The 14303-nt window shown below is 44.2% G+C and overlaps 1 protein-coding gene across 1 annotated transcript; it reads right to left on the bottom strand.

The window, feature by feature from the left end:
• Positions 1–8452: 8452 nt before the first annotated feature.
• Positions 8453–14044, bottom strand: ptcd1 (pentatricopeptide repeat domain 1; the record flags this gene model as incomplete). Its single annotated transcript, XM_079220315.1, has 8 exons — positions 8453–8864; positions 9617–9799; positions 9928–10044; positions 10482–11156; positions 12056–12157; positions 12237–12455; positions 13371–13511; positions 13598–14044. 8 exons carry the CDS (start codon positions 14042–14044, stop codon positions 8619–8621), a joined length of 2130 nt encoding a protein of 709 aa, XP_079076441.1. The 3' UTR covers positions 8453–8618.
• Positions 14045–14303: the final 259 nt, after the last annotated feature.

Raw genomic sequence — 14303 nt, 5'->3', positions numbered from 1 at the left:
TCTCAGCTATTTTTTATTTTAGTATGTATGTATGTATGTATCATCCCTGTTTTTAATATGTTGTTTTTAGTCTGTAGATTGCTGCTACTCCGACAACAAATTTCCCCTTGGGGATTAATAAAGTATATATATTCATTCATTCATTGTACCTTTTAACAGCTGGTGTGCCGGGAAGAAGACGACAATTATCGGATTTAACTACGCGTGCTTTTTTTTGGTGACAAATACTAAGAATTTACAGTTTTCATTCAAAAAGAAGACATGACCCACAACTAAAGAGAAAAAGAAACTGCAGACTTTTCCCTTTAAAAGCGCATTATGAAGTAACAAAACAAAACGATCCAGAGGACGAACAGTTGTGGGACTTACGGCTGGCGCTGCGACGGGGCCTCCACTTAGGAGGGGAGGAGTTTAACAGCCTCTGGACTGCCTACACGGGGAGGAGACAGAGTTAATAAACACCACGACACTGAAGACACATTGTGAAGGATCACCACACGTGACAGAGCGACTTACAGTAGGTGCTGATCACCACCACATCAGGAGAGGTCATGGAAAAACAAGGCAAGAGTTCAGGTCCTTTGAGAAACTTTTATAATCCAGCGTCAAAGGAACATAGAAACGTTTTATCTCAAAGGGGTTGTGGTGCTTTTGTTACGAGTAAAATGTCACTCACTGGTCAACGTTTTCTGTTGAGGAAGACGGCGTCGATACATTGGCGTGAAGAAAAGGTAATAAATGATCCCCATCTGACGGGGGGAGAGAAACAAATGCATGCTACGTTGTGAACGCTACTGTCAAAGCTACGTTACCATAGAGCCCACACTGTCACTAACCGTAGCCCCCGAATAAATATCACATTTTTTGGGTAAACGAAAACGCGATTTCAGAGAGAAGCAGACTGAAGGATCTACAATGTGTGTTTGAAGGACACATCCAGGAAGTCAAACTGATTCAGCAGTGAAAACCAGTTAAAAAGATAAAGATAGAAGCTGCAGATCACAGTGTGAAAGTGAACCATCACATCCCTGTGGTTTTTGGTCTTCTAGAATTAACAACTTTGTGGGGTTTCAGACTTTGAAGTACGACATTTGAAGACACCACATGAAAGTTCACTTTTTTCCGGACACTTTTTCAACCAGACGATGAATCAAGAAAAGCGCCGATGTCATGAAGGCAACATTAAAAAGCAGAGCTTGAGCCAAGGGAAGTCCCGTATCCCAATCAGAGTCCTTGAATATTGGGTATCTGCTGATACCAAGACTGATATATTTACCTAAATATATCAGTCAAATATCAAATATTGATAAAGTGTGTATCTGACACATTGACATATCAACTGTAGCCTATGTACTTATTTAATTATTGATATAAGTGAAAGTTTAACTCAAAGAATGACTTTTCACTGCAGAATCATGCTGAGGTCTTCAGGAAGTGCTGGCTGAGCCACACACCTGTGAGGTAAGCCGTTGGTGCAGTTCCCTCATGTCACCACCAGGTGTCGCCAATGAGTGCAATCAACTGATTTGCTAAATGAACCCAAATATCTTTGCAGGAGTACCAATACATTTTGACAATTCAACCACCAACACGTGCATGTTGAGGGTTTAGTGTGTGGATTCATTGTCATGAGGAAGTTGCCCACACACCTGCCGTGTTCTCCATCTCCTGCGAGATCTCCCGAAAGAAGGATTGGAGCCGTTCCGGGCAGGACGACAAATTGTCCCACAGCCACCCGAGAGCCCACACGTTCACCTGAGGGACAGAGAAACGTCACTGGATGAAACCTTTAGACGGCCATTTCAGCTTCACGGGGAAACCGTTCGGCTCTTTGGAATAAATGTCTGCAAACAGGAGCTTACCGTAAAGGTGTTGAGCACAGGGAGGGCCGGACTCAGAGAAGCACTAAGGATTCTCACACCTAAAGCCCCCGTTACCAACAGCAACAGAGCCTGATCTGGGTACACCTGTGAACACAAACACACTTATATTAAAGCGTATCACCCGGCGGTAGTATCCACGAGTACATGAGTAGATCATGAGCGCGCGCACCTCCTGAAAGAAGCGCGGGATCTGTATGTTGGAGCCTTGATTGCCGATCAGGATCGAATTCACAACATCCTTCGCGTCCTGAAAGTCCAGACATGAGACACAGGATGTAAACAACTACTGCCATGAACAAATGGAGAATGCCGAATAAATAAATGAAAAAGGAGCTGTTAATAAACCTACGTGTAGAAACTGTGGGCTTGGTTCTGGGACAGCGGTGGACGTGTTGACGACTTTGAGTAAACTGGCCCAACACTGAGACTGAATCAGAGAGGTGTGAGCATGCTATGCTAGTCAAACTTTATACATACAGCACATTCATACACACGGGGAAAATCACTGTGCTTTAAGTAATGATTCACAACCGCTTAATCACAACAAGCACATAAACTATTAAAAGATAATGCAATACAAAAAATAAGGTTTCTGTGCACACGTCAAGTCTTGAAGACCGTTTCAGTTACTGGGAGCTCCTAGCTTGTCATACTCCTGTCTGTGTGTACCAGAATATTCAATGCTTTAAAATAAATTAAAAAAAAAAAAATCCAGAAAACATATTAGATTTACATATCGGAGAAAATCTTATTCTAACTTTGATCAGCATTGATTAGACTACATCGGAGATCAACCGGCCATTACCTTCAAAAACGCAGCGCCCAAACCAAGAAATAAAGATGATTAAAAACATAGTAAAAGACAAAAGGAATGATGAGTTGATGACATCTCTCTGAGCTGACCACAAGTTATAAAATGTTGGTGTCAGCTGGTTTGATGTGAACCTGGACCGTGATGAGCGTTGAGGACTTACGTCGTTGAAGACGGCAGCGCAGCATCTCTGCACCCGGAGAGCAAACCTCACCAGCACACCACGGGGCAGTGGCGCCGCATCTGGAGGGAGAAGTGAGTTGTAATGAGAAAATATTTTATTTACAGCAAAAGGCAATCTACCTGCAGGAAGTCGGACCTTTGATTGTCTGCCAGGTGGCATCCGACAAGCCGAGCTGCGCTGGCCGACTGACCGTCAGCTTCGGCGCGGTTGCCGTTTTGAAGATGCGGAAGTAAAAGAGGAAGAGATGTGGCGAGAGGCGCGAGACGGGAGCGTTCACCGAGGGGAACAAACTGTTCAGGCCGCCGGATAGAGAGCCGTCCATGCACATGAAGAACGGGACGAGGTCCTGTACCTGCTGGAGGCTACGGGAGACGAAGCAAAACAGTCATGTCCAAATAATGTGGTAGCCAGGCAAGAGATTATTTTAGATTAGAACAGGTTACAGTTGTAATAACTACTTAAAAAAAACAAAGAAAAAAACTTGAACCCTCATGAGCTTTGCTTTTATGGATCAATATCAGTGTGGATAGTTTGGAAGAATGTGAAACATATTCACTGACAATGAACACTTGCATGTAACGAAATATTGTTAAAATGGCTTTAAAAAAAACATGGCTTGTTTGGGGGAAGTCATTTTAAATAATGGAAATTTAAAAAATGTAGATTCTTTCTTTTTGAGCGTGACGGTTGTAGGATTGTTTCGACTCGTGTGATCCAAACTTTTCCAATAACTCCAGAGAAAAAGAGATAATAATAATAATAATAATAATCTCCTCATGATCGACTTTGCTCCTGTGCCATCGACTGCAGTAATACACCGACTAGAAGTGCCTCGCACAACCCCACTTTAAAACATCTCAACCATTTTCAATATTTGTGACTATTTGAACACTCACAGTTTGAAATCATCCGCCTTGACGACTTGTAGGTAGCGACACAACTCTCTGTACCTGCAGATGGTGAGAACACGGCCAGGTTTGATTGCATTAGTGGTCATGAACGACAAAGAGTGAGTGTGTGTGTGTGTGTCTAGACATGCGTCTCTGTGTTGTACCTGCACTGCCGCTGTAGGAGCTCCATTCTCAACAGAACTACAGAAATCTGTTCAAATAGTTGGTCCTTCTTGCCTTTGTCTTTGCGGACTCCCGACACATTCTGCCCCTTCAGCACAGACACCAGCAGGACATCCTCCCAAGGACGAACACACAGGCTGAAGCACGCGCACGCACACACACACACACAGTTACAGTAATGCACAAACAGGCTTTTAAGTGTAACCTTGGGAATCGTTTATGAACTCAGAGACACGCACCTGTTCTTCAGGCTCTTCAGCTCAGTGGGGAGAAGTAACCTCTTGTAAAAATCCTGCAATTTCTGGAGGAACTCGAGGGTTAAATCCGTCATCACCATCTGTCTCTGCATGGACGCTATTACCCTGGAAAACACATGCAATTTAAAAATCTAAATTAACTAGTTTCAGACGGGACACAACATGGGTTCTGTGTGTGTGTGTGTGTGTGTGTGTGTGTGTGTGTGTGTGTGTGTACCTCTGCAGTAACGCCAGTCTGGAATCAATAGCATCAGCAATGCAGGACTGTGAGAAGAAATACCTGGAGAGAATCATATCAATCAAAGAAAATTACTACACAGAGAGCATAAAAGCTGTTATGGTCACCATTAATCTAGAACAGGAAATGCTATTCATGCTGTGTGTGTGTGTGTGTGTGTGTGTGTGTACCCTGGGATTTGAAAATGTCGAATGAAGGCCTCAGCGGCTCCCAGTCTCATGACGGCTCCAGCTCTGCCGTCCTGTTGATCCGCTTTGTTCAGGAACGATGACACAAACTCGTACACGGTCGTGTAGCTGCAAAAGCAAAACTGAATTCTAAAAAAATGTCACTTTCGTAATGAGACGATTTAAAGTACGACTGGTGAACCAGCCACAGTTGATGTTTACTAAGTGGTGTATTTGTAGCCATGTTTGCTCTGCATATGGTGGTATTAGTCTGCTAGTTAAAGGCGTTGGTCTAATTTGTATTTGAATGCGTCCGTCAAAATACGTTTGTGTATTTCTTTGTCTGTAATGTTTTTGGTGGTTTGGGCTCAGCTTCTTCCCAAAGAAGGGAAGTCTGAAAGGGCCATTCCAGCAACGTATTCAGTGCCTCCAGATAGCATGTTTGATTACATGCTGTGTTTGATAAATTCCCCACAATTTTCAAACTCCACCTCTCCAGTTTGTGATGTAGTCCGCGCTATAAATCTATCATCTATAGATCGATCCTGAGTGCCTTCGTCAGTGGTTGCAGCATAACGTTATGATGCTTAATTTGGGAATTTATCAGCAGTAAAAGTCATTTGAAAATCTTCAGGGACATTGCATCCTTACTAGCAGTGAATTGATGACTCCAAAGAAAGAAATGCAAAAGACATACATGCTGTAGGTTTAATCTCAGGGTTAAGGTAAAAGAAAGAAGGTTAATACACAACTTTTTAGTTTACGGTTTAGCTAGCTTTAGCTAGTGCACAGGCACTCGGCCCCCGGATGAAGTACCATGATTTCAGGGACTCCTCAATGCTAGAGCATTGTTGGGGGTTTTGGAATGATAATGTTCAGCAATTATGAATGGGTGTAATGTTTGCGTGTCCACATACATGTGTGGCGCTGATATCAATGGTCGAGGATGAATCCTAAAGACTTTCATGCATCCATGATTCATGGATGCTGTGAGATCATCTCAATGGATCTCAGCATCCTACATTACGGACAGCTCTGCTCCGCCACTCACTCGAAGACGTTGTTTTTCTGGTACGGATCGTATTCCTCTGAAGTCTTTGCCTTCAAGATGGACAAGAACTTCACAGAGATCCCTTGTCTGAAGCTCTGCAGCATCGTGTCTGGACGAGAGGACGACAGATCCAGTGACCGTGAAAAGGAGAGTAATAATTAAACAACAAGTGGCTCTGGTTGAGGATTTTCCAGATGTGTGTGTGTGTGTGTGTGAGAGCCAGTACCTGCATGTCGGAGGTGAGAATCTATTTCAGACAAAGTTAGGTTGAAAGTCTTGAGTCCTCCCAGCAGCGAGCTGTTTCTGAGGTTGTTCCAGAAGTTGCTCCTCTTGTGGCTGTTGCAGTGACACACACCACTGTAATTCCACATTTTACACTGAAAACACACACACACACACACACACACACACACACACACACACACACACACACACACACACACACACACAAAACAACTTTAAATGATCTTCATCCAGAAATGAATAAATGTGTTCAGTTTGTCCTTTATTTAGGTGCTTCTGAACCTTTTTCTCAATTTGTGGTCATGAAGCTGAACATTGTTTGAAAAGAAGAACAAATACTGTCAATTCAATTAATTTAAATCATCATCAAATCATAACAGAAGACATCTCGAGACACTTCTCACACGGAGCGGGTCTAGACCGTATTCTATAATTTACAGAGAACCAATGTTCTTGCAGCTGTGGAGATACTAGATTGATAATAATAGCAACTGTTATAATAATAGAAATACGACTGATAAATAGTTTAGAGTACAGGGAGTTTTGACGACTGTGTATATAGTTTGAAGACCACGTCAACACATACCGATGACGCCAGCTTGTCGCAGACGTAGCAGAAGCACTGATCACACATGAGCTGGTTATCGGCCACCGGAGCACCGATCTCACAATCCAAAGCCCTGAGCGGGACAGAGGAGAGGTCGGAGGTGAGACTATTTCAAATGGAGGTGTAAAAAAAATAAAAATCTGTGCATCACAAAAGGCTCACGTAAAAGCATGTATGGGACAGTCGTAGCGTGCATGAGGTAAGACCTCAGCACGGCGGGAGAAGGTGATGACCAGGTCTTCATCCAGAGCACTGGGAGGTACAGCACTGTCTGAAACACAGGAGAAGAAGAAGAAGATCAGCTGATGACCAGTAACAACCTTCCTTCACATACTGGTGTGTGTTCAAGTAAACACAGCTGTTACCGCTCTTCTTCACGTCCTCCATCTCCACGATGAGAACCGAGAGATCACTGCACGATGTGTCCTCTTCACAGTCTTCATCATCACTGAGGATGATGATGACTTCTGCAGAGTCCATAGTTGTGCCCATCAGGGATGTCTAGCAGGTAAGAAAAAACAGGGAAAGGAGTTAATACGGTGTGTGTCCTGAGACACACACACACCGTGTGCTGTTCCTCAGTTTACAGGCTGGTTTGTCAATATTTTGGGAAGGGGCAAAAATATACAGGACATATCTAGATGACATTAAAGTATCTTTGTCATAAACATTGAATAGAAAACACTTTTCAAAACAGACCAAACCACATAACTTGTTTTCCTACTTTTAAGAAGCTTGCTCGCTTTTCCTCAAAGCAGGAAACCGAAACTTAAATACGTGTAAACGCTGTCGCAGATTGAGTCAACATTAAAAATGTACTTCTTTACTGCAAGATACAGAAACTAAACACGTTTTTACTGGCGTTTTATTTTCGTTAGTAACAGTTGTCTTACTTTTGTTGTTCCAAAGCAAAGTAGTTATTTTTGGCGCCTGGCGTGCTCCAAACTCATCGCGACCGGAAGTGACGTTTGATTGTCTTCTTTGTGGGCTCAATTGTTGGTCGGTATACTTAAAGCTCACAGGGGAATTACCGCCCCCTACTGGACGGATTTATGGAGCAGGAGATAAACGCATAATGATCGTATACACCTTTTGATAAAGCAGCGTTAGTTACCGCATATAAATAAATACACAAATACATAAATACATACTAGATTGTTTGTGTCATCCAAGTTTCTCTGGAGTAACTTCATCAACAGGTATAACTCCCCGATCCAAGGTTTTATTATTTTTTTGGTCGATATTTTTTTGTATTTCTGTTGCCTTTTGATTAATTCTTTTTAAGCCTCTCATTTAACTATCAAATAATACATCCACATTTCCTCTCTGAAAAGATTCTTTAGAAAGTTTATCTAATTATTGTCAGACACCTAACGACTCATATAATCCGTCCTGTCACAACAACAAGCGTTAACAAAAACACTACTAATCCACTAGTTCAGTTTTCATCCCGTTACATTTCAGTCTATCTAACAGCCTCAGAGCTTTAAGATTACCGTCTACCACAATTGGATAATAGTTGATTCTTAAAATGCATCCTTTAAACAATATAACAAACTGCACCATCCTTTCCCTCCCAAAGCCCCTCAACACTTCCAAGTTCAGCAAAGATGGTTGAGGAATAGTTGTTCATTAAAGACATTTTTGGTCGAAGAAAGTCAGTTTTAAGTTGTTTAAAATATGTTAAACCTTATCTGAAAAACATCATTGTTCAGTGAACTTGTAAATCTATAATCCAAATTGTAATGTGTGTCCTCTACAATGCGCTTCACATTCAAATAAGAATAAAAACCACCACACAATGTGCATCTTGCAAATGAGTGTGCATTTCTACATGAATCGCAAATGACCAGTGAAGTCCATCGATTACTCAACAAATTACCCAAAAGATTGAGTTTCAAAAAATACATATAACTCCGTTGAAATTTATGTTTCAAACATGAATTTGACTTTAATTGCAATACAAATTACAACGATTTTGAAATGCATCTTCCATAAGTCCACTGAAGGAAGGTCCATGAGGTACACCGCTGATCTGAGAGTTACACAGCTGAACGCAAACAGACCAACAGAGGAAATAAAGACAATAAGATCCTCAGTGCTGTTAAAGAGGAGCGCTGCTTCTCTTGTCCTTGCTGTGAGGCTTATATCTCCTTGCTGCGGCTCGCTGGTTTTTTTGGGCCGCTGTGAGTCCATCTGCAGCTTCTGGTCTCAGCCCTTCGGTCTCCGTCTCAGACTGCAGCTCTGCCTGGTCGTCCTCGCCGCCCTGAGCGGGCATTGCTCTCAGCCACTGCTGGTAGTAACCACGGAAACCATCGATTTGGACCAGGTAATTGTTTCTTGTCTTGTACTGGGATTGATGGAAAGGAGGAAGGACATGGGGGAGGAGAGGGGCAACATGAATAAGTCAATACAACACTTATAAACAGCATGACTGTAATCATAGTGGGATGTTTTTGGCCACTAAGCTAAAAAAAAACATTGCTAAGTTCAACATTTGTATATTTACACATCCAGTAAGATATGGAGCACCAATCAGTTGTGTTACAGGCCACCTGGCAAGTCATGGCCACCTTTAACGCCTGAAACATCTGGCTCTTTAGCAGCTAAACGCTCCATTATATTCACCACCTTGCTTTTAAGTGTGTTTGTAACACGGGGGCTGAAAACACAGCAAATGAGAGCGAGGAGTTTGACAGCCTGAAAAACAAAACAATGGGCTGAAAGAAGCTAAAACACTCTACGGAGCCGAGCGTAGGTCTTGTCCACTTTGGTGGAGAGGCGCTGCCGCTGGTATTTCACACGAATGAAGCCACGATGCCTGGAACCATCGAGTTAAAGCACGGCGCAGACACACATGTGGATCTTTTCACTGTCGGAGCAACAATACCGTTGGGGAAATGAGGAGAAAGGGCTGAGATCTCTTATCTCCGAAACTCTTTGGTACAAGAAGCTTTGGGGAACCGGTTTGCTTCCCTTCCCCTAAAATGATTGAGCAAAGAAGACTAGAGCAGAGTCTTTAGCTACAGATATGATTCATGCTCAGGTATGAACGACTAGTTGGTGAAACTCCCTGATGCGCTGTACTGTACGTACGCTTACCTGGTCATAGTTGGGAGGATACTGTGAGGCAAACTCCAGCTGTTTGATGATGACCTCATTAGGCCACACCTTCATGCTGCTCATGCTTTTGAGCATCGTTTTGAGGTAAACAAAATCCATTCTTCGAGTTGCTCGGCCAATCAGAGCAGAGAACACCTGGACGTTGGGCCGAAGTCCCGCCTCCTGCAATAAACGCACGTAAAGATTAAAATAGTAAGTGAAAATATTGTCTTGATTTTCTGTCCTTGATGATACAGATATACGGCGAGTCCTCGATCTAACATATATCCGACTGTTAGTAGTTTCATCACCTCCATGTCTTTCAGCAGCTGCAGCCCGTCCTGCTGTTGCGCGCAGCCCAACGCCAGACTTCCAAACGTCTTCACGTCCACGTTCATGTTGCGCTGTCGCATCACGCTCAACACGGCCTGGAAAGAGAAAGACGAGTATCAAAAACATGCACTCACACTTAAATAAATTAGTAAAAAGTCCAATATTTCTCACAGTAGATTGGAAGAAAATGGCAACACTATAGTAAATTAAACAGACAGAGAAACCTGGCGAGATAAAACCCGAAACCATCGGCATGGCTAGATACTACGGAGGTGTGTGTGTGTGTGTGTGTGTGTGTGTGTGTGTGTGTGTGTGTGTGTGTGTGTGTGTGTGTGTGTGTGTGTGTGTGTGTGTGTGTGTGTGTGTGTGTGTGTGTGTGTGTGTGTGTGTGTGTGTGTGTGTGTGTGTGTGTGTGTGTGTGTGTGTGTGTGTGTGTGTGTGTGTGTGTGTGTGTGTGTGTGTGTGTGTGTGTGTGTGTGTGTGTGTGTGTGTGTGTGTGTGTGTGCGCGCGAGTGAGTGTGTGTGTGTGTACCTTTGCCTCTTCCAGGTCACCAGCTCTGGCTGCTCTGCGAATCACAGTGTTGAAGAACGCGATGTCTAGCTTCACTTTGTGCTGCTTGGCGACCTTCAGCAGCGTCTGCAGAGACTGGCGTCCCGGCTCCATCGTGTCCGCCAGCAGGGTCACGGTTCTGAGGTCCGGACTGAGTCGGCCGGCGGCCATCTTCTCCAGGAATCCTTCAGCTCCTCCGATGAGAGCGAGCCTATCCGACGCTCCATCCACGGTGCCGAGGGAGACCACGCCGCCCCTCTTACCCTCAAAGAGGTCCAGCAGGTTAGGGGCTGGAGAATCACCTGCTATGTGGACAGGCAGCGAGGCGGTGTCTCTTTGTCTGACAGGCACCAAATGGGCGGAGTCTTTGCTGTCGGACTCCTCCTCACTGCCTCTGCTGTCCTGCTGACCGTCATTGTGCGGGTCAGCTTGGATAAACAACTGCCTCTCCAGGAGGTCAATGTCTATTACATCTTTGTGTCCAGACTCTGACTTTACTTGGGACATGTGTTCCCTCTCGTACGGATCATCGGGCCTCAGCAGCACAATAGTGGCCAGGGCAGCATCGCCAATCCCACAGTCTCTGGCAGTTCGCAGGAGCAGGTTATAGTTCTTTGAGTCTGGGAGAATCCCGGACCTCAGCATCTGGCGCCACACCTGAAACAAGGTAAAGAGGTATGGTGCATATTAACTTTGTGCAATGACAACAATATTAGAGGTTCCTTCTATGTTTCACTGTGCATCATTTCATGCGGTTTTTATTCAAATCGGTTGGTTTGTAAATATTAAAAAGACTGCATTGATATAGCGCTTTTCTACCTTACTTATTCTCACACACACATTTCATACACCGATGGTGGCTGAGCTGAGCTGTGATGAAAAGGCGCTGGCTGGGATCGTGGCGATCTGGATCATGGACCATGCCTACTACTCATTAAATGAATAATTTCTGTCACATTCATTGAATGTGCTGTAACTCTGTTACATTATTCATTCTGGTCACATGACATCTATCGCTTCTGTCCATCCGGGGAGAGGGATCCTCCTCTGTTGCTCTCCCGCAGGTTTCTTCCCCTTTTTTCCCTGTGAAAGGGTTTTTACTATCTTTATTGGGGGAGTTTTTCCTGATCCGATGTGAGGTCCCGGGACAGGGATGTCATGTGTACAGATTGTAAAGCCCTCCGAGGCAAACTTGTATTTGTGATGTTGGGCTATATCAAATAAACTGAAAAAAATTAAACCGCCAACCTTGTGATTAAAAGGATGACACTCATCACCTCGAGCCACAGCTGCCCAAACGTGGGTCACGGCAACAAATCACATTGTGTGATTTTGGTCCTACATTTGTGAAACGAAGAGTACCGACGCAGCCAGTCTTTGGCCTTCTGAATGGTTGACCATTCTGGTTAATCACCCCAATCTAGTATCCCTCAGGTTGTACTGATCACCACAGGTTGAAGCAGGTTTCTCTCACGATTGGCAACTTTCATGGAAGAATCCCAGAGTAAATCGGCCTTTCTTCACAAACGTAAGGTGGCTGTAAATCCTGTATCTACCTGTAAAGCCAGTCGGAATCCAGTTTCTTTGTCCTTCAAACATCCCATCAGCAGGTAGTGAAACGTCTTCTGAGTTACAGCATGGCCGTTCTGCATCATCTCCTACAAACATACACAAGACACTTATAGAAATCGGACAATTTGGCGAGCAGACCCTGCAGATTGTCGGCCCGTGTCGTACCCGGAGCGTGTGGATACAGGCCTGGAGGTGGTTGGTGATGGCGTGCGTCTTGAGGAGGGCGTTGTACGTGATGGTGCTGAGCGGGTAGTTGTTGCGACGGAGTTCCTGCTCCAACGCCAAGGCTTGCTGGAGGCCGGCTTGTTTGGACGGAGACTCAGCGCAGGCGTTGAACAGCGCGGTGTAGGTGGCGTCCGTGGCATCGAGACCTCGCTTCTTCATCTGGAAGACACGCGCACATTATTTCATAACGTTGTTTATCGTAGGCTACAAGTACAACTTGGATATTGAAGCTGGAACTGATATATAATACAACCAATTTGAGTAAAATAGCTGTCTTGTTTCAACAAAAAACGAACACTATAACCTTCTTGAAGCTACGATATATTGCAGCTCTGCTGCGTTACATTTTTAATCAAAAGTAGAAGTAAATAAATCACATATTTGCTAGTTATAGCTTGACACATTCTATATAAAACGGACACAGGACACGGTTTCACATCACTTTAAGATCTGGAATCTCCCCTAGCGACTGAGCGTCCTTCATGCCCATGCCAGAAATCTTGGTCTTTGATGCAGCTTTTAAAATTTGACCAGGAAGTTTAAACTGTTTTGAAAGGTCGCTCTTTCAAACCAAGAACTATTGCAAACTCAAACCGTTGCTCTCATTTAATGACCTGAAGTTTAACACAAATGCCTTCTTTTCCTCTCATCTGGGTTACTGCAACGCTCTTTATTTGGGAAGTATCCAATCAGTGTCTTGCCTTGACGCTGCTCGACCTCTACCTGGTACCAGGAAAAGCTCCAAGCTCTTCTGCCTCCAGTCCAACCCCAGATCTCTCCGATCCCAGCTGCTCCTGGCTGTCCCTCAATCAAGGCTAACTTAAGACTTGCATGTTTTCTTTTTCTTCGTTTCCGTTTTCCTTTACTCGTTTAGTTATGTACAGGATTAAATTGTTATGTTGTCTCTACTGCTTTTTTGTATGTGATGTTGTTTTATTATATATTATTATATTTTACAGGACTTTTTAAATGCGCTTCATCAATAAATGTAACGTCACTGCAAAGTCAAATCATCAAATCAAAGCCCTGATGTACACATACGCATGATAATAGTGTGTACATAAATCTCCCTACATCATTGTAGAGTCTGAAGGCCCTCTTCAGTTGTCCAGCTCGACCACAGCCTCCCATCAGCACAGTGAAGTTGCACTCCTCCGGCTGCAGCTTCTCTGCCTGCAGCATGTCTCTGCTGAACAAGTCCATGGCCTCCTGCAGCTAAGAGAGGACACACAATGTTTAAAACACACACACAATGTTTAAAACACACACAAAGGAGGACAGAGCCGCTCAAACGGACTCACCTTGTTCTCTTTGATCAGCCGCTTGCACTGTAAGAAGTACCAGTACGATGTGTTAGTCCTCTTGCGAGACTTCACCCTGTCTCCATCCCCGTCCTCCTCTCGGTATCGCAGGTCCTGGACGTACGGGCTGATTTTCTTGAACGTCTTTCTGGAGGAGATGTCGGTGGAGAAGGAGCCGAACTTCTCCCGGTCTGGGGGGTCTTTTTGAGCCGGGGCTGAGGGGTCTGCACCCGCGTGGGAAGCGGCTGATAGGGACACAGATCTGGCGGATAGCAGCTGCCAGGGAGTCGGTGTGAGGACGAGCCCGGAGGACCGGTGTCGTGACACATCTCGCCCCCCGGTCAGGTTGAGGGTCTCCGAGGTCTTAACCGTTGAAAAGAGGCACAATTTCGCTACAGAGACTTTCCTCCCGTTTCGCGCGCACAAACCGGCGACGGATGTTAACATGTTTAGCAATTTAAATCTAACGTCACTCTAAAAATAAACAAATCAAACACACAAATGCTAGTTTCAGGGCAGCTGCGCAGCTTCTGTCATGTTGTGCGCACCACGATGTTTCAATGACAAACACACTACACAAGACCTAACTAGTAGATATAGAACAATAATTATAAAGCGCCGATTTTGGCGATTCAATCCTTGAAATGAATCACAACTGACATAAATTGAGTTTAAACGTATCACAGATTATGTCTGAGGTAAATTA

This window comes from Taurulus bubalis (assembly GCF_910589615.1).
Source record: "Taurulus bubalis genome assembly, chromosome: 6".
Taxonomy (NCBI): Eukaryota; Metazoa; Chordata; class Actinopteri; order Perciformes; family Cottidae; genus Taurulus; species Taurulus bubalis.
Note: the sequence above shows the minus strand (reverse complement) of the source record. Positions and strands in the feature narration are given on the sequence as shown.